The sequence below is a fragment of the Gopherus evgoodei genome, chromosome 1, assembly GCF_007399415.2.
Source record: "Gopherus evgoodei ecotype Sinaloan lineage chromosome 1, rGopEvg1_v1.p, whole genome shotgun sequence".
In the NCBI taxonomy this organism is placed as follows: domain Eukaryota; kingdom Metazoa; phylum Chordata; order Testudines; family Testudinidae; genus Gopherus; species Gopherus evgoodei.
Window position 1 is genome coordinate 81,095,750 of NC_044322.1, and position 20,961 is coordinate 81,116,710.

General features: G+C 42.9%; 1 protein-coding gene across 5 annotated transcripts in view; it reads left to right on the forward strand.

The window, feature by feature from the left end:
* NDFIP2 (Nedd4 family interacting protein 2) overlaps positions 1–20,961 on the forward strand; it is an 80,947-nt gene that overhangs the window by 39,161 nt on the left and 20,825 nt on the right. For all 5 annotated transcript variants that reach the window (XM_030567163.1, XM_030567153.1, XM_030567145.1 and 2 more), the window contains one exon: positions 3,855–3,942. In XM_030567163.1, the coding sequence (XP_030423023.1) occupies positions 3,855–3,942 (88 nt within the window). The remainder of the gene's footprint in view (positions 1–3,854; positions 3,943–20,961) is intronic.

Genomic DNA, 20,961 nt, shown 5'->3' on the forward strand with positions numbered 1-20,961 from the left:
CTAAATGTTCAAAGCTATTTAGGTGCCTAAAGATGCACACAGCCCCCTAGGGCTTACTCTCCCCATTTAGGCATATTTGGCATATACAGAGATGCTATGTTCTGCCTAAGTTCTCTAAGTGCCTAATTTTCTGAGCTAAAACTGCAGCTGCTTGTTTGCCTAGTAACATTTTCAAAGCAGAGTGATTTTTGTGCATCCCGGGGTATTTTACCATTAATTTTTAAAAATGGCTATGGGCACTTATCGTTTGCAGGGTGAGGCTGATCACCTTTTGCAAATTTGTCCCAGTTGTCTGTCCTTTCTTTTGTAATAAAAACTTACCTGGTAACAGGAGGGAAGGGGGCATTCATTTTTAACGGCAGATGAATTAATCAGCTGTCTTATCTACAGATCATGTAGTGTTAGTTTAACACACTTTAAAAAGAGTTAGATGTCATGGAAGATACAAAGCAAAGGTTAGAACGGCATCTGGGAGGTATTTTTGTTCATACCCTGTGAAATATTACTTCATTTGTAAAATTATAAGTTTTATATTTTGTTGTGAATAAAAACAGCAAATAAGCAAATAAATGATCTTGCAAGTTTGGTATTCTATGTCTGGTTTTCCCTTAATGTAGATGAACTAAAATAATAATATAAAATTTGGGCGGGAGGGGGGAATTTTTAAGAAGCTACAGGAATTTATATTTTCTCTCCTGACCATTATGCTATTTGCAGCAAGAGGTAGACTGTCTTGCCACTTTTAAACAATGGCATCATTATTTTTAGCTTTCACCTTTTATGCACTTAGCCTTAAGTACAAATCTTAATTACACATTTTCCAACCTTCTGTTAAAATTCCTCTAAACAAATAATACAGATTTCACATGTATGGATAAGAATTTTAGTGTGTGAAAATTGCTGTTTCTAGTTTAGTACTTGAGATTGAACCTGGAATAAGATCAAGTAACAGTGAAAGGGTCAGTGTTTGGGTGCCCAAAGTTGCATGAAGTGGCTTTAAAATATGTATATTTTCTGTACTTTAAAGAGGACTGTTGTAACTGACCAAAAAATAGTATACAACTTTGCTTTTTTGCCATGTAAATTCATAATTCTCAAATTAAATTGATATATTATTTCTCTAACTGTTTCATGACACCTACAATTTTATGTGTAGGCAAGACAAATGCTAAACTACATATACATCTTATCTCTTATCAAAATCGAAGATGGAGATGAGACATTTAAATCATTAAAGCAAAACAAGGATTAGGGATTTCAGTGTTTTAACATGATTGAGGAATTTTATGAATCATTATCTTGTAGGTGTCTCCTTGTCTGTGACTTGATTTCTTTAAGAAGTCAGAAAATAAACTGTAATGCTTATCCTGAGAACTGGTTTACAGTTGTGCTAGAGGTCTGCTAGGGCCATATTTTGAAGCCCAACCTGGATTTCCCACCCACCCAGAATCTGTCAGCACTACCATCTCTTTTGGGCTCTGCCAGATGGGGACTTTCTGTGCCTTTGATCTGTCTCTAGCTGCCTCTTGCCCATGGGGTGGGTGCAGCAGCAGCTGAATGCCCCATTCCTGCCCATCTATACCTCACTGCACTGTATGGCATGCCGAGTGATTGGCAGTCAGATTCATCAGCACACTCCTCAGCGTGCGCATCCAAACCTAATACTTGTAATTGGCTCTTGTTGGGTGCAGGCACCTGTTGAGTTGCAAAGTTCTAAACTGTGCCCTCTGGTGGCACCATGTTAGTGAAGCTTTTGATTTGCTTTGATACTTTATTTTGAAGTGTGCTACCACATGTGAGATTGTCTAGGATTGTTGCAGGCACAGAGGGTGCCGGAGGCAAGCAACAGTGGTTCGTGCCCAGAGTGCTTAGCGCCAATAAACACACCAGGGTGGAGAAGCAAGCAAAGTTTTTATTTGAGATCTCAAAGCGGTGCTGCGAGACTTAGCATGCCTCAGATCCAGCACCCCTACACAAGCGGCTTTTCCCTTTTTTTATAAGTTTGTTTTTTTTCTCTTTCTTCTGCCCCCCCCACTCCCCCTGTAGCAATTACGTAAGCGCAGGTGCATTAAATAATCTTGGCCGCGGCAGCTCGTTAGTAAGTTTTCCTTCTGCACGTTATCTTGTCCTTCTGCTAAAGGTGCACAGGCCTCATTATTTCTGCTTTAGACCAGTTAGAACTGTTGCAACTGATAACGGCTGTTACACCTGGCCTTTTAGGTCGATTAAAGTTCAAACATGGAGGGACTCTTGTCTGCTGAGGCCTAAAGCCAGGAAGGCTCCATACCCTTGTGGCGTTCCACCCTCCCGAGTTACTTAGGGTTATGCTTAGTGACACCAACAGGATGACAGTCATCACTGTAACAGGAGCTTATTTTGTGCTCATGACAGTAGTTCATGCTAGAATTTCCAAAATGTACATCAGGAAGCCCTAATGCAGTGTAGTTAGGGCCTGAAAAGAAAAAGATTTTGTCAGAAAAAATCACAGCTCTAATATAAAATGTGTACTACATAGGTTTGATTGGATATGTGTAGTGGTATAGTGCATTTATATTTAAATCATTTTATTTAAACTTAGATTATTTTAAAAAGTGTGTGTATATAAATGTCTGAATTTGGAACTATGTAAGCCTGCAAGTTTAGCACCTTAAGAAACTAAGTACTTCACTGTATGCTATATTGACCTGACTTTTCTTATTCTAAATACTTATATTTGGAAGCTTAAAAGCTGGAACTTATCTTTGCTTAGTCTACTTTGGAAGTGTAAAATGTTCTTATGTAAGTTGTCCCCTCTTCTAACCCAACAACTGAAAACTGTATTAAGATCTCACTTTAAAAAGATGAATTAAAATACTTTCTAGCTCTTGCATATAAATAAAATATCTTAATGTCTTAGATTTTTGTAGGTCGCACAACCTGTACAAATACAAACTTACTGCTAGTGCTAGGATGTGAGGCTTCCAGTATACCCTTAAAATCCAGTCTTCACCAAAAGTATTTAAATGTGATTGAACTGTAGTTACATAAAAACTGTTTACAAATAAGGAGCTAAAATGGTGGTCATAGCTATGGGAATTATTTTAAAATATCTCTACAACATCCTTGTGTGTAGTTGTGATGAAAGATGACATTTTTACTTAAAAACAAAAACCAGAAACCTCTGTGAATTTTGTGGGTTCTGAAAATGTGATGATCCTTTGAATTTTAGTAAAAATGTCAAATATTTCTAATATGCTGAATATTAGTCAACATACAACATGTGAATTCCTTGACAACTTAGTGGTACCCTCTCAAGTTGGAAGAAAATAATTACCTGTTACATGAGGATAAATAGCACAAACAGTGACAGTGAACGTTAGCTATTATGTCTGTAGTGTACTTGCCAACCAAATATTTAATTATTTTTTTCTGTTTACACTGAGTACATGAACAGGGTATGTTAAAATAAAATTGGGCTAAATTCATCCATGGTATAACTCAACTACTGAAGACAGTGGAATTACATTGAGGATGGATTTTTTTCCTGCAAGGTGTTGAACATAATTTTTTCTCTCAAATGGTCTGCAACTCAATTTAAATTGAATATATCAATTCCAATGTACGTGTTCCAGTTTCTTTCCTGGAAGTTGATTTGAGTTTCATTGATAACTGGGCTTTATCATAGTAAAGCAATAAACTTCATTTGTCTATAGGTTAATAGATTTAATAGTATTTTGTTCTTTTGAGGTTCATTTATGTAGATTTGTCAATAAATGAGTTTTGAAAAACACATGTAATAGTTTAAATCTACAAGATGGTGCTCTAGCCTAAAGTTAACTTTCCTTCACTGAAATATCTCCAACCTATAAATTCAGGAAGAAGAATATCCACCTCGAGATGACTTCAGTGATGCAGATCAACTTAGAGTTGGCAATGATGGCATCTTCATGTTGGCATTTTTCAGTAAGTTATTTTTGCATCCCAGATCTTTAAGGTGTATAGTTTAGATTTCCACTTGAACAGCGGAATGTGAAAGATAGCCACAGTAAATAGCATGAACACACTGTAACAAGTGGCATCTTTTTACTTGTATACAGATGTAAAACTGTACCTGTTACTCAGAGAAAGCAAGTATGTTGTGTTTTTATTTTTTCAGTCACTTCTGAGAATGGTGTTAAAACTAACTTACACCTACCACAGATAAGTCTGAACAAATCCTCAGTTGATAGCCTCAGGAATATCAAGATTATACGGTGGACCACATCATAAAGTTCTAACAGCTGCAGAACTGCTAACTTGAATTCAAAAATCTTGATGGCAGAAATGTGATTAATTACTCTTCTACCTGAAAATCTACTTGTATTACACTTAGATGGGTGGCCTACAGACTAAACAGCTACGGAGGGAGTTGTTCAGACCACATAGTATTAATTTTTTTCAGGTTGAACTAACTTAGGTATGTAAAATATAACTTCTTAAATTATAATCAGTTTAATAATGTAAAACACTGTCTCCAGATAATCTTTGGATTGCCACCAACACTGAAACTGTGTGCTGTGCGCCATTTATTTTCTATCAGATATACGGTAAAAGCTTGGTTATCTGGCATGTTAGGAGAATGGGAGGTGCTAGTAAGTGGAAAAATTCCGGTTAACTAAGAGGGAAGGAGTTTGGATGTGGGGAGGGGGTGCCGGATCCGGGCAGTGCTCACCTTGGGCGGCGTCGGGTAAGTGGCAACCTGTCCCTGCTGCTCCTAGGTGGAGGCATGGCTAGGCAACTGCCTCTGCCCGCTGGTGCCACCTCCCAGCCAATGGGAGTTGCGGAGCCAACGCTTGGATTTAAACACCAACAGGGAAGAAGGAAATGATTTGAAGTTTGGCAAGTGGCTATGTTAAAGAGAAATGGAGTGAAATAATGAAAGAGGTACTTCAGCATGGAAATAAAAATCTCTCACTTTCCAGAGAGTGAGATCTGTAAGAGCTTGGAGAATTGTTCCCATTCCTCTGGGTATGTAAAACTAGATAATTCTGACATATTCCCTACAGTACATTTTCTTGTGGTTTACCTAAGATGGACATAACTCATTTTCTGTTGCTATGTCTACACTGCACATCACTGGCAGTGGTGTGTAGGGTATGTTTTGGTACACACCACAGTGAAAAGTAGGTAGTGTTTATGCTGCACTGTGTAGCTACATGCTTCTGTGAAAGGCCCTGGCGACGAGAGGCAGCAAGGAAAGGCTTGGCAGTGGGGAGCTGTTTGAGCAGTGAGGAAACTACACTGCTAAAAATGGAGTTGATGTGGAGACACTACTTGAGTGAGTAGCGTTCAGATGTGTCCTTACTCCATTCGCCTAAGTATTGCCTTACCATCTGTACTGCTGTTGGTAGGGTTCGTGTAGTGCGTGTGCTGTACACACTGCTGAAAGGAGTGTGTGGTGTAGACAGACCCTATGACTGACTGACTAGTTTCCAGCATTACATTGTGATTTTTTTAAACCAAAGGTCCCCTAAAACCAAATTTGGCGCTTTTAGTTTTAATTGTGTAAAGCAGCAAACAGGTCATTCATTATCTAAACTTGTTTTAGCCCAATTGAGAGAGAATCAGACAAACTTTTACTGTCAAGCTGGTGTTAAGAATCAGGTTTCAGAGTAGCAGCCATGTTAGTCTGTATCCGCAAAAAGAACAGGAGTACCTGTGGCACCTTAAAATAAATTTGTTAGTCTCTAAGGTGCCACAAGTACTCCTGTTCTTGTTAAGAATCAGTTTATGATCTGTAGCTACCATCTAGTGGTAAAACGCTAAATTGCATTGCAAGTCATATTTTCAAGCCATCTAGTGGCCATGACTGTATTTTACGATTGGGGGCGGGAGGGGGAAACCTGAGGGCTGGTACTTTATTTCCAAAAAAAAAACCAAAACAAAAAAACCAACTATATAATCTAGAGTTCTATATAAACAAATAGGTTACCTCATAGAAATATAAATACAGCATGTGCTGGAAGTGGTACATTGTAGGAGTAAAATAGTGATTCATATAGATAAAAATGACAGCAGAATGAATAGTAAATACATCTTTAGTAAAAGCTATTGCTGACATCTGCCTATGCTTCATGTAAAAAATGATACGTGGGAGTTCAGTAGCATCTTTTTATGCTGTAAAATTTTGTTTCAGAAGCATTATAGCTGAATAGAAAGTCTGGACATAAATTAAATGATTAAAAGTAAAAATATTGAACAAAATGTATTTTTTTCATCGAAGATATATAGCAAAATGATATGTCTTTAGCTGAGCCTTCTTTAGGATCACATCTTAATATAGACTTGTTATGCGTTGAATTCCACATTCAAATAGATTATCCAAAAATCAGATAGTATAAGGATAGAAATGAATAAATATGAGAGAGAGCCAGGATTAGTAATGTTGAAGAACATGGCAGTAGTTTGGAACAAAAAATTAATCCAGCAGACCAGATTATGCCACTTTTCTACCAATATTTGGACATAGTTGTAAAGGGAAATGCTGAGATTAAGGAGTATAAATGAATAACAAGAAAGTGCCATGCAATGAGGCTTTATGGCAGATGGTAGAAATTGTGGGGATGCCAAGGGAGAGATTCTTAATTGTTCTTAGATGTGTGTTTCTGGTATCTTAGAGCTTAAGAAGAGTGGCTAGTTCTTGTTCGAGGAGTGTCTCTGTGGGTGCTCCACTTGAGGTGCACGTGCACCCCGTGTGCCTTAGATCCTAATTTTTTGGCAGCAGTACTTATTTGGTCCTCCCATGCACCCCAGGCATCCTGTTGGCCTGTACTGAGGGTATTTAGTACTGCGACAGCTTAACTGCCCTGAGTTCATTCTCAACCATGCTTTGCCAAAGATGGAACGTGCATAATACTTAGTACTTGTTCTTAATATTTTCTTTCTATAAAAGCTTTTCTCTTAGTTAGTGTGTTCTTGGTTCTTTTTTTGGGGGGTGTCTTTTTTCCATTGGTTGAGGCTTTTGCCTCCCACCACCACACCCCGTAGTATAGGGTAATCCCCTGTTTTGAAGAAACCTGCCTAAGTCCCCAGGCTTCTAACTTTGCCTCACTTGCTGAGAGTCCTTCCTGGTTAGCGATGGCACCTTGCACTGTCTCCTGTCTTCAGGGATTCACACATGCTTTCATAGTGCAAAATCTGCTTTTAGTTTTAAGAGTTGCTCCAGAAGGGGCAGGGAGATTAACTTCACCTCCTTATGATGAGACGCTCCCTTTGTCCAGTGTCCGATCCAGCCCTGGAGACCACATCCCCCACCCCACCCAGTACAGTGGCTTGCAAGCGACCATTGTTCCCCATCAGCCTCTGGGAGACCTACAGATGACATGGGAAAGACTTCTCCCTAGAGCAGTGGTTCCCAAACTTTAACAATCCGTGAACCCCTTTCACTAAAATGTCAAGTCTCGCAAACCCCCTTCTAAAAATAAATATTTTCAGGGATTATCTCCTTTACTTGAGTATAAATTAGAAAAGCAGTGATCCTGGAAATATAAAATTGGTTTTTAGGACATGCTGATTACGCACAATGTATTATTCATTATTATTTATCATGACAGTATTTTTATTACATTATGAAAATGACAACACTCTTTCAAAATCTCACTTTCGTCGCTTGTATCACTTTGAATAAGCCTATTATAATACAAGGGTCATAGGTTTCATCAATGAGTATGAGGTGAAATAGCATGAAGGGATTTAAGAAGCCAACTCACAGTTCCTCCTACACAAGCATTCAGGTCTTGAACAGTCCAGGCAAACAGTTGTTACAACAAAGCTTAAACTTGTTCTTCATAATCATTTTAGAACAACACTAGCTGCCTATTTAATTTAAAAAAAAGCAAAAAATATAAGAAATGCAAAGAGGTGGATAAGAAGACTTTGAAGTTGAAATCTCAGTGTGATCGATATGCTTGCTTTGATCTGCTTAGCTCTTGGAAGTCCAGGGGCTCCGGGCTGCTAGCCCTGGGGTCCCTTGGGACAACTCTGTCCACCATTAGGGTTTTTTCCCCGAGAATCCCCTGTAACATTTCATGAACCCCCAGGGGTTCACCAACCCCAGTTTAGGAACGACTGATCTAGAGGAGTACTGAATCTTCTCAAAGAGCATAACTCTGAGATACATTGTAACAAAGACCCCATGGCCCTCAAAGGCTTCCACAGAAGCTTCAAGTAGTCTTGGTACCAAGAGCTCCAAATCAAAGTCCTCAAGCACCTCTAAATTCCACAGTACCATTGAAGACTTCGGCACCAAAGAAACATGACTCTGCTGATAGAGATTCCAGGGCCTTCACATAGAAGTTGGCACCTCCCTGCAGCTCTGACTGCGTCTTTAGTACCGCAGCAGGCATTCAAGCAGGCATTGGTGCCTCCAATACCTTCCTCAGTGCTGGAGGCCTCCACATCTGTAGCTCAACAGGTTCCCATACAACTGCACCCACTGCTGCGGGAGTTGAGGTTTTCCAGGGATTTGCTTATCTCCAGTGAACTTGTCTCCTTTATTGATCTCAGTCAGACCCGCAGGACTGCAACCTCTACTATCTCCAGTACCTCACATGTGACAGGTATATCTCCATATTTTTACCAATCTCATAGAGCTAGAAGGGACCCTGAAAGGTCATTGTGTCCAACCTGCTGCCTTCACTAGCAGGACCAAGTACTGATTTTGCCCCAGATCCCTAAGTGGCCCCCTCAAGGATTGAACTCTCAACCCTGGTTTTAGCAGGCCAATGCTCAAACCACTGAGCTATCCCTCCCCCCCCCCCCCCCCCGAGGAATACCACCTGATTCCTCAATACTCATGCGTACGAATAAACAAACCATCATTCCTCCTTTGTGCCTCCATGAAACTGTGTGGATGAGAACTCTTCAGACTCTGATTTTGTTCAGGGCTCTTAAGATTCCTACCTAGACCACCCTCTCCTGAATTTGCTTCGTTGAGGGGTACTTGTAGGCTTGGGAGACCTCTGTGCTCAGCACCCTCTTCAGTACAGTCAGTCCTGGATGTCTCTCCTGTTCCATAGTTGCTCCTCTATGGCCCTATTAGGGCCCTTGGGCTGTTTATCACCAACAGTTCTCCAGGGTCGCAGGGAGTGCCAGTGTCAGCACTCAATCGATTCCCTCTGTTCCCCAACAACAATCTGCACCATTAGAGGAGACAGCTGAGGATCAAGAAAGGAGAGCTGATAAAGAGGGAGCCCCAGAGACTATTATTTCATCATCCTCCCGAGATGAAATTGTTATGCCTTCTCTGTTCCATAGATGACTGGAAAGAATTTCAGGAGTTGATACAAAGAGGAGCAGATGCTCTTCATATCCCATTAGAAGGATTACCGGAGACTCAACACAAATTGCTGGATGTTCTTCACACACCATCTTCAACACAAGTAGCCCTTCCAGTAAACCAAGTTTTGTTAGATCCTGACAAGACAATGTGGCAGATCCCCCCCCACTACTGTCTGCTCTCCCAGCTGTTCAGGGAGCCAAGTACTACTTTTTGGCTAGTGGTTCAGACTACCTTCCCATTCTGCCTAAAGCTCCTTAGTTGTGAATTCAGTAATGAATCCACAGTCCAAAATGATAAAGACCAAAAGTGCAAAGACTTTGGTTGCAAAAGTTAGTTGTTTGCCACCCTGCAATGCAAATTTTCTAATTGCCAGGCGATTTTGACAAACCATAACCACATTAACTATTCAGAATTTAATTCCTTTATTGAACATCTCCTTCAAGAGCAGAGGGAACATCTTCAGGCTCTTATCACAGAGGGAAAATTTCTTGCAAGGACATCTGTGGGAGCTTCTCTTGATTCTGTGACACAGCAGCCCACTCTGTCTTCACAGCTGTAGTTCTGTGTCCAGTGTTGTGGCTGCAGTCTTCAGGATTTCCACATGAAGTCCAGAACACTGTAGAGAACCTCCCCTGTGATGGTCTTAACTTATTTGAATCCACAATGATTTCCTGCATTTGTTGAAGGAGTATAGGGCCACCTTTTGGTTGTTGGGCATATATAGGCCTGTAAACAAGGAGATTTAGTTTGGTTTCAGACAGCTTACTTTCGCATCTCTATTATAGGGTGCTGGAGCCACCTAAAACAAAAAAAATCCAGAATGCAGACGTGAAAGTTCTTGCTCATTGCACCTGAATTGATGCAACAGCCTTCATCTACAAAGTTTTCATTCTGACCACAAACATTTCCATTATCCATATCTGATGCTGTACATCCCTGCCCCCTCAATCCTCTGTCTTGGGAATCATCAAATTAGATCCAGCAAATGGATTTTGGAGGTTATAACATGGGCTGTTCCATCCATTTTTTAGGACCCTATCGGTATAGGTTCCTCCCTTGTATTCTCTAACATCCTCACAGCTTCGCCAGTGGCGAATAATAATCTTCTTCGAGTGCTTGCATGTGTCCATTCCAGTGTAGGCGTGTGTGCGCATCCCTAGCATAGTTAACATATCCTTTCAGTCTGCTCTAGCGCCCCCTGGTGTTACACACTAACAGCATCTGTATAAAGGGCCCTGCTGAGCCCACTCCCCTTCAGTTCCTCCTTACTGCCCATGACAGTTGCTGGCGCCCTCATTGCCTAGGCAATCCTTCTCTTAGTGGACTTTCTGTCAATTTTAGTGTAAATAGTTATTATAGTTCTAGTAGTTTGGGCTCCTCAGCTCTTAAATAGTGGAGCTGTCCACTGTCCTGGTGCTGAGGCTTGCCTCGGTCACTGGGATTCAAGCCTTGCGCTTCATACAATAAGTCTATACCTTTGGGCTACCTGCACTTGATCTGCCTCAAATGCTTAGGGAAAGCTCATAAGAAAGTCCACTGCCAAACTTGCAAAGAGTTCAAGCCCTGGACCCAGAAGGAGTGAGTTGCTCTTTTTTGGAAGATCCTCCTTGTGGAGGCATCCCTAAGACTGGCCTCAGAGCTGTGCTTGGAGTCAGCACCAAGTGCCTTGACCTTGGTGCAGAGCACTCCACCATCATCCTATGTCTCCTGGCATGGATCATCTTTCCCAGTGCCCAAGAAAAAACATGTCCAGCAGTCCTCCCGGATTCCTGTTCAAAGGATAGAGTTCATGGGGGCAGTACTTAACCGATGCAAGCAAGGGCTCTGCTTCTGGACAAATGGTTCCTCTTGATAGTGTCCCTGCTAAGATCTCTCCAAAGTTATCGGATGATTGTGCAAAAGTGCCTGAGCCTTGTAGGTTACGTGGAGTCATGCACATACATAGTGCAACATGCAAGACTAAGACTCTGACCTCTACAAGCTTGGCTAGCCACAGTCTACTTCCTCTCTTGCCATCACCTGGCTTCTGTGCTCATGGTTCTGGTACAGGTCCTACAGTTAACAACATGGTGGCTGCACAGCAACATGGTATGGGCAGGTGTAGGCTTCCGAAAACCCTAGCTATCCTTGTCTCTGGTAAGCAACACATCAGCCCTTGGCTGAGGAGACCACTTGGTGTCCCTCAGATCTCTAGGTCTTTGGACTCCAAGAAGAGCTCTTCCTGCACATCAATGTCGGGGGAGCTCAGGGCCTGCCAGGCATTTCTACCCCATCTGGTGCGCACATCTGTTTCGATCCTCATGGACAATATGACTGCTATGTTCTACGTAAACAGGCAGGGCGTTGTGTGCGTTCTTTGTCCCCTCCCCGCCACCAGGAAGCAATCAGCCTGTGGGAGCTCTGTATCAATCACTCTGTCAATCTAGGCGCATCTTACCTTCCCAGGACTCAGAACCAGCTAGCAAATTGCCTCAGCAGACCTTTCTTCTTTCACTTAGAGTGGTCTGTCTAGACATTGAGGGACATCTTTCAAGTGGGGGGGTGGGGGTGGGGAATCTGTTGCACTTTATTGCATGAGTCCAAATGAGCCCATGGGTCACTGCCAATTCATACCTGCAGCTCCTCAGGCACATGGCAGCATGAGCTTTTGTAACAGTATGTGCCTGTTTACATTTACTCTGCTTTCAGGATAGTTTATACCCTTAACAGAGACACTCTGAACAAGTTGCTCTCTGTTCTCTGCCATGTGCTAATTTCTCTCAACTAAGAAGAATCTAAACAAGGTATGCTCAGGAGTTCCTCACCCCCCCTCCCATTTTCACAGTAGTTTTGGATGCATCACACAGGACCACACTGTCAGGGCACATGGTCCACCAAGGAGTTTGCCCTACGTATCAACTTTCTGGAGCTCAGACCTGTAAGATGCTTCCCACCATTTCTTCCCATGATAGAAGGTCAATCTTCAGTACAGATAATGGAATTTATTGGCACAGTCCTGGACTCAACGGCCAAAGCTTTCCTACCTCAGGTGAGGTTTCGTACAACGCAAAGCTTTATTGTAGACTTAAAGGTTCATCCGCTCACTACAATAAGAAACTGTTCAAGGCTACTCAGTAACATGTCAGAGTGCACTTAAATAGTCCAGTACGCCAGACTGCATTTCAGACTTCTGCAAGGCTGGTTGGCTGAGGTGCACTCATCAGTGAGGCACCACGTAGACATGCCAAATTGGATCCAATCTGTCTTAGATTGGAGGATGGATCTGGCCCATGTCTGAGGAATTTCCCTCTGTCCTGTCTCAACTATCTTTTACCTTAGTCACAGATGTCTCAGGCGTGGGATGGGAAGCTCAGTTGAGATCCTTGCAGATGCAAGGTTTCTGGTCTCTTCCAAATTTTCTGTCTCAACTCCCTAATATTTGTGTAGCTATCTGATTTAGTTTGCATGGCGTTCCTTCTGTGCATCAGCGAAAAGGACATGTTGGTGCTGACTGGCAATACCATGGTCATATTTTATGTAAACCGATGGATGGTGCGACGTCCAGTCCTCGTTACTTTGCCCCAAAGTTATTCTGTTTTGTCTGCATTGCCAGCTCTATACTTCTGAAAGCAGCCTACCTTCCAGGGGCTCAGAATAGGCTTGCAGATTGCCTTAGCATGTTGCTTATCATGACGAATGATCCCTTCACCCAGATGTAGTAAGGTCCATTTTCCAGCTCTGGAACACCCCAAGTGGATCTGTTTACAAGAAGACAACAGAAAAGATAATCAGTTTTTTCTTCTGGGCAGGTTAATTAATGGATTTTTTCCACTACAGTGGTCAGAGGGTCTACCGTATGCTTCTCTTCCCCCTGCACCCCCTTCTGCACAGAGCTGTGTGCCAGGTCAAGCAGGACAAGGCCCATGTTATACTGATCATTTTGGCATGGTCCATCAGCATTGTTTTCAGAGCTCTTGGACTTTCCCATCAGTCCACCATTGTCACTCCTGCTTGACACAGACTTGATTTCACAGATTTGTGGTCATTACCTCCACCCCAGTTGTCAGGCCCTCCATCTGACGACCTGGAATCTTTGTGTTTTAACATTTAGCAGAGAAGTCCTGCACTAGAGAAGTTTAAGATGTCCTGCTGAATAATGGAAAATCATCAACTAGAATCTGGCTAAATGGAACAGATTTTCAGTCTGGTCCAGACTGGAAAGGGTTTGCCTGGTTCTTGCTTCTATTCAGCATGTGCTGGACTATCTTCTGTCTCTGAAACATCAAGGATTGGCAGTTAGCTTGGTGAACATCTAGAGGTTATATCAGCATTTCATCCACCTGTTGATAACAATTCTTTTCCAGTCCACTGGCTGTAAGAGTTGGGACTGACTATTTCCACAGGCATAGAACCCCGTTCCTTTATGGAGTCTGAATCTAGTCTTAACAAAGCTGATGGGTGTCTCTTCCTCTGTCTCCTTCCCCTCCCCCCCCCCCCCCCCCCCCCGTGACCTATCTGTTACACCTTTTGATGAAGCTGACATTTTCAATAACCATTATGTCTGTTAGGGGGTTTATTCCTTCACCCTCTCACTTCCCTGGTCCTTCTCGCATGAACAGAGAGCAACAATACCCGAAGTCCAAAGGTGCAAACAATTTTGATGTTCATTGGGGTGAACTTCCAGCAAGCATGATTCCAGTTTCCTTCCTTAGTGTCCCCCTTCCCAGCTCTGACACCACAGAGCCTTGCCCATATCCTTATTCTTGTTCCCATTCCCCCCTTTAGCAAAATATCCCAATTCCCCCAACCCCATCCCCAGTCCTTCTTCCCATTTCCCCCTTACTTCCTGATTGACTGCAGACTATGTAGTGAAACTTGAGCTCTGCTTAGCTATACCATAACCAATCATTTTACTGAAATTTAATTAAGCAATCCTAACATATTGTACCATGGTTATTTAACCAATTATATCCCACTACCTTAATTGGTTTACACCCAACAAAATTAATTATACAGCAGACAGAAACAATCACAGAACCAGAGATTATACAGATAAACAATAGGGAAGTGGAGACTACAGTGATAGAACAATACACAAATGAGGATTTCACATTCCAGCTGTTGATAGGTGAGTTCTTGCCAGACGGGATGCTATCAAACTAAGTTTCCTTTTACATGTTCTAGGCTCTTCCCTTTCTCTGGAGGCGATAGGAATATCAGGACAGGATTGTATTCCTAAAAGCCCAATAGCACCTTATTTCAATGTGACTAGTTTGGAATGTGAGGATGTGAGCATACACTTCCCAGTTTATGGCTGGCCTTTGCTGCTTAGCTGAAGGCCTTAGCCTAAGAACCAGGCCTTATCCTGTCACAGTAAGAGGAGACCATTACACAGACTCATAGACTCTAGGACTGGAAGAGACCTCGAGAGGTCATCGAGTCCAGTCCCCTGCCCTCATAACAGGACCAAATACTGTCTAGACCATCCCTAATAGACATTTATCTTACCTATTCTTAAATATATCCAGAGATGGAGATTCCACAACTTCCCTAGGCAATTTATTCCAGTGTTTAACTACCTTGACAGTTAGGAACTTTTTCCTAATGTCCAACCTAAATCTCCCTTGCTGCAGTTTAAGCCCATTGCTGCTTGTTCTATCATTGGAGGCTAAGGTGAACAAGTTTTCTCCCTCCTCCTGATGACACCCTTTTAGATACCTGAAAACTGCTATCATGTCCCCTCTCAGTCTTCTCTTTTCCAAACTAAACAAACCCAATTCCTTCAGCCTTCCTTCATAGGTCATGTTCTCAAGACCTTTAATCATTCTTGTTGCTCTTCTCTGGACCCTCTCCAATTTCTCCACATCTTTCTTGAAATGCAGTGCCCAGAACTGGACACAATACTCCAGTTGAGGCCTAACCAGCGCAGAGTAGAGCAGAAGAATGACTTCTCGTGTCTTGTTTACAACACACCTGTTAATGCATCCCAGAAACACGTTTGCTTTTTTTGCAACAGTATCACACTGTTGACTCATATTAAGCTTGTGGTCCACTATGACCCCTAGATCTTTCTGCCATACTCCTTCCTAGACGGTCTCTTCCCATTCTGTATATGTGAAACTGATTGTTCCTTCCTAAGTGGAGCACTTTGCATTTATCTATATTGAACTTCATCCGGTTTAGCTCAGACCATTTCTCCAATTTGTCCAGATCATTTTGAATTTTGACCCTGTCCTCTAAAGCAGTTGCAATCCCTCCCAGTTTGGTATCGTCTGCAAACTTAATAAGCATACTTTCTATGCCAACATCTAAATTGTTGATGAAGATATTGAACAGAGCCGGTCCCAAAACAGACCCCTGCGGAACCCCACTTGTTATACCTTTCCAGCAGGATTGGGAGCCATTAATAACTACTTTCTGACTACGGTTATCCAGCCAGTTATGCACCCACCTTATAGTAGCCCCATCTAAATTGTACTTTCATAGTTTATCTAGAAGAATAGCATGCGAGACTGTATCAAATGCCTTACTACAGTCTAGGTATATCACATCCACTGCTTCTCTCTTATTCACAAGGCTCGTTATCCTATCAAAGAATGCTATCAGATTAGTTTGACACGATTTGTTCTTTACAAATCCATGCTGGCTATTCCCTATCACCTTACCACCTTCCAAGTGTTTGCAGATGATTTCTTTAATTACTTGCTCCATTATCTTCCCTGGCACAGAAGTTAAACTAACTGGTCTGTAGTTTCCTGGGTTGTTTTTATTTCCCTTTTTATAGATGGGCACTATATTTACTCTTTTCCAGTCTTCTGGAATCTCCCCCGTCTCCCATGATTTCCCAAAGATAATAGCTAGAGGCTCAGATACCTCTTCTATTAACTCCTTGAGTATTCTAGGATGCATTACATCAGGCCCTGGTGACTTGCAGGCATCTAACTTTTCTAAGTGATTTTTTTACTTGCTCTTTTTTTATTTTATCTTCTAAAATTACCCTCTTCCCGTAAGCATTCACTATATTAGACATTCCTTCAGACTTCTCAGTGAAGACCGAAACAAAGAAGTCATTAAGCATCTCTGCCATTTCCAAGTCTCCCGTTACTATTTCCCCCTCCTCACTGAGCAGTGGGCCTACTCTGTCCTTGGTCTTCCTCTTGCTTCTAATGTATTGATAAAAAGTCTTCTTGTTTCCCTTTATTCCCATAGCTAGTTTGAGCTCATTTTGTGCCTTTACCTTTCTAATCTTGCCTCTGCATTCCTGTGTTATTTGCCTATATTCGTCCTTTGTAATCTGACCTAGTTTCCATTTTTTATATGCCGCCTTTTTATTTTGTAGGTCACGCAAGATCTCGTGGTTAAGCCAAGGTGGTCTTTTGCCACATTTTCTATCTTTCCTAACCATTGGAATAGCTTGCTTTTGGGCCCTTAATAGCGTCCCTTTGAAAAACTGCCAACTCTCCTCAGTTGTTTTTCCCCTCAGTCTTGATTCCCTTGGGACCTTACCTATCAGCTCTCTGAGCTTACCAAAATCTGTCTTCCTGAAATCCATTTTCTCTATTTTGCTGTACTCCCTTCTGCCCTTCCTTAGAATTGCAAAATCTGATTTCATGATCACTTTCACCCAAGCTTTCTTCTACTTTCAAATTCTCAACGAGTTCCTCCCTGTTTGTTAAAATCAAGTCTAGAACAGCTTCCCCCCTAGTAGCTTTTTCAACTTTCTGAAATAAAAAGTTGTCTGCAATGCAGTCCAGGAACGTATTGGATAGTCTGTGCCCTGCGGTATTATTTTCCCAACATATATCTGGATAGTTGAAGTCCCCCATCACCACCAAATCTTGGGCTTTGGATGATTTTGTTAGTTTTTGATAAAAGCCTCATCCACCTCTTCCACCTGATTAGGTGGCCTGTAGTAGACTCCCAGCACGACATCACCCATGTTTTTTACCCCTTTTAGCCTAACTCAGAGACTCTCAACACTTCCATCTCCTATGTCCATCTCCACCTCAGTCCAAGTGTGTACATTTTTAATATATAAGGCAACACCTCCTCCCTTTTCCCCCTGTCTATCCTTCCTGAGCAAACTATACCCATCCACACCAACATTCCAGTCGTGTGTATTATCCCACCAAGTTTCAGTAATGCCAACAATGTCATAGTTGTATTTATTTATTAGCACTTCCAGTTCTTCCTGCTTATTACCCATACTTCTTGCATTTGTATGTAGGCATCTAAGATACTGATTTGATCTTGCCTCCCAGCTTTGCCCTGACCCTCCTTTCTCTCTGCCGTTATAGCCCATGCTCCTTCCTGTTTCCAACCCATCTCCCAGGTCTTGTTCCTCACTTACCTGTGGGCTTTGCGCACCTGTCCCCGTCGAACCTAGTTTAAAGCCCTCCTTACTAGGTTAGCCAGTCTGTGCGCAAATAAGGCCTTTCCCCTCCTCGAAAGGTGAACGCCATCTCTGCCTAGCAGTCCTTCCTCGAATAGCATCCCGTGGTCGAGGAAGCCAAAGCCCTCCTGGCGACACCATCTTCGCAGCCATGCATTCACCTCCATGATGCATCGGTCTCTGCCCGGGCCCCTACCTTTGACAGGATGATTTTGATTCTTTCTTTTATACCTATAACTAGCTAAGTGATAAGAATACACCTAAATTCTTAAAGTATAGGCCTTTGCAGACAGGCTCGAATATCTATATCCTAACAATGGGTATGTCTACACTACGGGATTATTCCAATTTTACGTAAACCGGTTTTGTAAAACAGATTAAGTCGAGTGCACGCGGCCACACTAAGCACATTAATTCAGAGGTGTGCGTCCATGTACCGAGGCTAGCATCGATTTCTGGAGCATTGCACTGTGGGTAGCTATCCCATAGTTCCCACAGTCTGCCCCGCCCATTGAGATCCCAATGCAAAAACAGTGTCGCAGATGATTCTGGGTAAATGTTGTCACTCAATCCTTCTTCCATGAAAGCAACGGCAGACAATCATTTTGTGCCCTCTTCCCCTGGATTGCCCTGGCAGACGCCATAGCATGGCAACCATGGAGCCCGTTTTGCCTTGTCACTGTCACCGTATGTGTACTGGATGCTGCTGATGGACGTGGTACTGCAGTACTACACAGCAGCGTTCATTTGCTTTTGCAGGGTAGCAGACACGGTTACCATCCCTATTGCACCGTCTGCCATTGTAAATTGGCGATGAGATGATGGTTATCAGTCCTTTTGTACCGTTTGGTACTGTCAAGGGTGCTCCTGGCTGGCCTCACTGAGGTTGGCCGGGGGCGCATGGACAAAAATGGGAATGACTCCCCGGGTCATTCCCTTCTTTATGTTTTGTCTAAAAATAGTCAGTCCTGCCTAGAATATGGGGCAAGTGTACTAGAGAACCAGAGAGCACAGCTGCCCCAGGTCAGAGCCCCAGAGATCCCACAGAAATGATGAGCTACATGCCATTCTAGGGGGTGCCCCTGCAACAGCCCCACCTGTTGCTTCCCTCATCCCCTAACCCTCCTGGGCTACCATGGCAGTGTCCCTCCATTTGTTTGGTGAAGTAATAAAGAATGCAGGAATAAGAAACACTCTCTTTTTAGTGAGATAAAATGAGGGGGAGGAAGCCTCCAGCTGCTATGATAGTCCAGGCAGTACAGAATCTTTTATTTAGACATGAAAGGGTGGGGGCTGATAGAGCTCAACCTCGAGTTCCTATGATAAGGATGGTTACCAGCCATTTTGTACTATCTGCCGGGAATGACCAGGAGTCATTCCCATTTTTACCCAGGCGCCCCCGTCCAACCTCACCGAGGCCAGCCAGGAACACTCACTGGCTGATGATGGAGATGGATATCAGTCATACTGCACCATCTGCCACTGGGAACGGGATGTTGGTGTTCAGCGCTGCAGCACCCCATCTACCAGCAGCATGCAGTAGACAGGGTGACATTGAAAAAAGGCGAGAAACGATTTTTCCCCTTTTCTTTCGAGGGACGGGGGGGGGATTGGTGTAAATGGAGGACATATACCCTGAAACACCCGGGAAAATTTTTTGACCCTTCAGGCGTTGGGAGCTCAGCCAAGAATTCAGATGCTTTTCAGAGACTGCAGGTACTGTGGGATAGCTCGAGTCTTCAGTTACCCCCTCCCTCTCTCCATGAGCGTCCATTTAATTCTTTGGCTTTCCCTTACGCTTGTCACACAGCAGTGTGCTATGGACTCTGTATCATAGCTTGGAGACTTTCTCAAATGCTTTGGCATTTCGTCTTCTGTAACGGAGCTCTGATAGAACAGATTTGTCTCCCCATACAGAGGTCAGATCCAGTATCTCCCATACAGTCCATGCTGGAGCTCTTTTTGGATTTGGGACTGCATCACCACTCGTGCTGATCAGAGCTCCACGCTGGGCAAACGGGAAATGAAATTCAAAAGTTCGCGGGGCTTTTCCTGTCTACCTGGCAAGTGCATGAGAGTTGAGATCGCATTCCAGAGCGGTCACAATGGTACACTGTGGGATACGGCCCAGAGGCCAATACCGTGGTTTTGCGGCCACACTTACCCTGATCCAACATGGCAATACCGATTTCAGCGCTACTCCCCTCGTTGGGGAGGAGTACAGAAATCGGTTTAAAGAGCCCTTTATATCAATATAAAGGGCTTCATTGTGTGGACGGGTGCAGGGTTAAATCAGTTTAACGCTGCTAAATTCGGTTTAAACGCATAGTGTAGACCAGGCCAGTGTCATCCAGGAGAGTGGTGGAGTTGAGGACTCTAATATCAGATCCAGCGTATATGATTTTCTATGCAGAGAAGTATCTTTTGTCATCAACCAAGATTTCTTATGAAAGTGGTCTCCACTTTTCCCATTAACTAAGCAATCTTCTTAATGGCCTTTCCAAAGAATCGTGATAATAATACGGCGGGGCAGGGGGGAGGAGAGAAACTGCATACTCTGGATGTTCAAAGAGCTTTAGTGTTCTGTCTGGAATGGACTAAACCTTTTATGTCTTCAACTCAATTGTTCATTACATTTGTGGACAGAATGCAGGCCCGTCCTGTTTCCACTCACTGGATTTCTTCTTGGATATCCAGTTGAACTTGTCAGTTACAAGCTGGCTAACATGAATCTGCCAGCTACCGTTGGGCCAATCAGCTAGGTCCCAAGCAACCTCCATGGCTTTTTTGGCCAGCATTCTGGACTTTGACAAAGCGGTAACCTGGTCATCATGTCATGTTTTGGCTTTCACTACACTGACTCTCAGTGACCTAGAAATGATGCTAAATTTGGACAAATGGTTCTCCAGTCCCTCTTTAAAATAGACTCTGAACCCACTTCCAGTTGGAACTGCTTGTGAGCAGCTCCTTATATTGGAATGGACATGTTCAGTCACTCAAAGAAACTGTTACGAAACCTTTTTTGTAACTGTTTGTGGAGATGTTGTATATGTCCATTCTACAACCTGCCCTCCTTCCCCTTTCTATTGGAGTCTTCCATTAGGAAGGAACTGAGGGGCAGGGGGTTGTAGATGGCTCCACTCATTATGCCTGAGTGCTGTGCACAAGGCACCAGAGAGTGCTTGAGCCATCCCAACTGGTACCACTAAAGGGAGAATTTTCTGAGAACTGTGAATTGGAGTATGCACACACTTGCAGTGGAATGGACATGTGTAACACCTCTCGAACAACT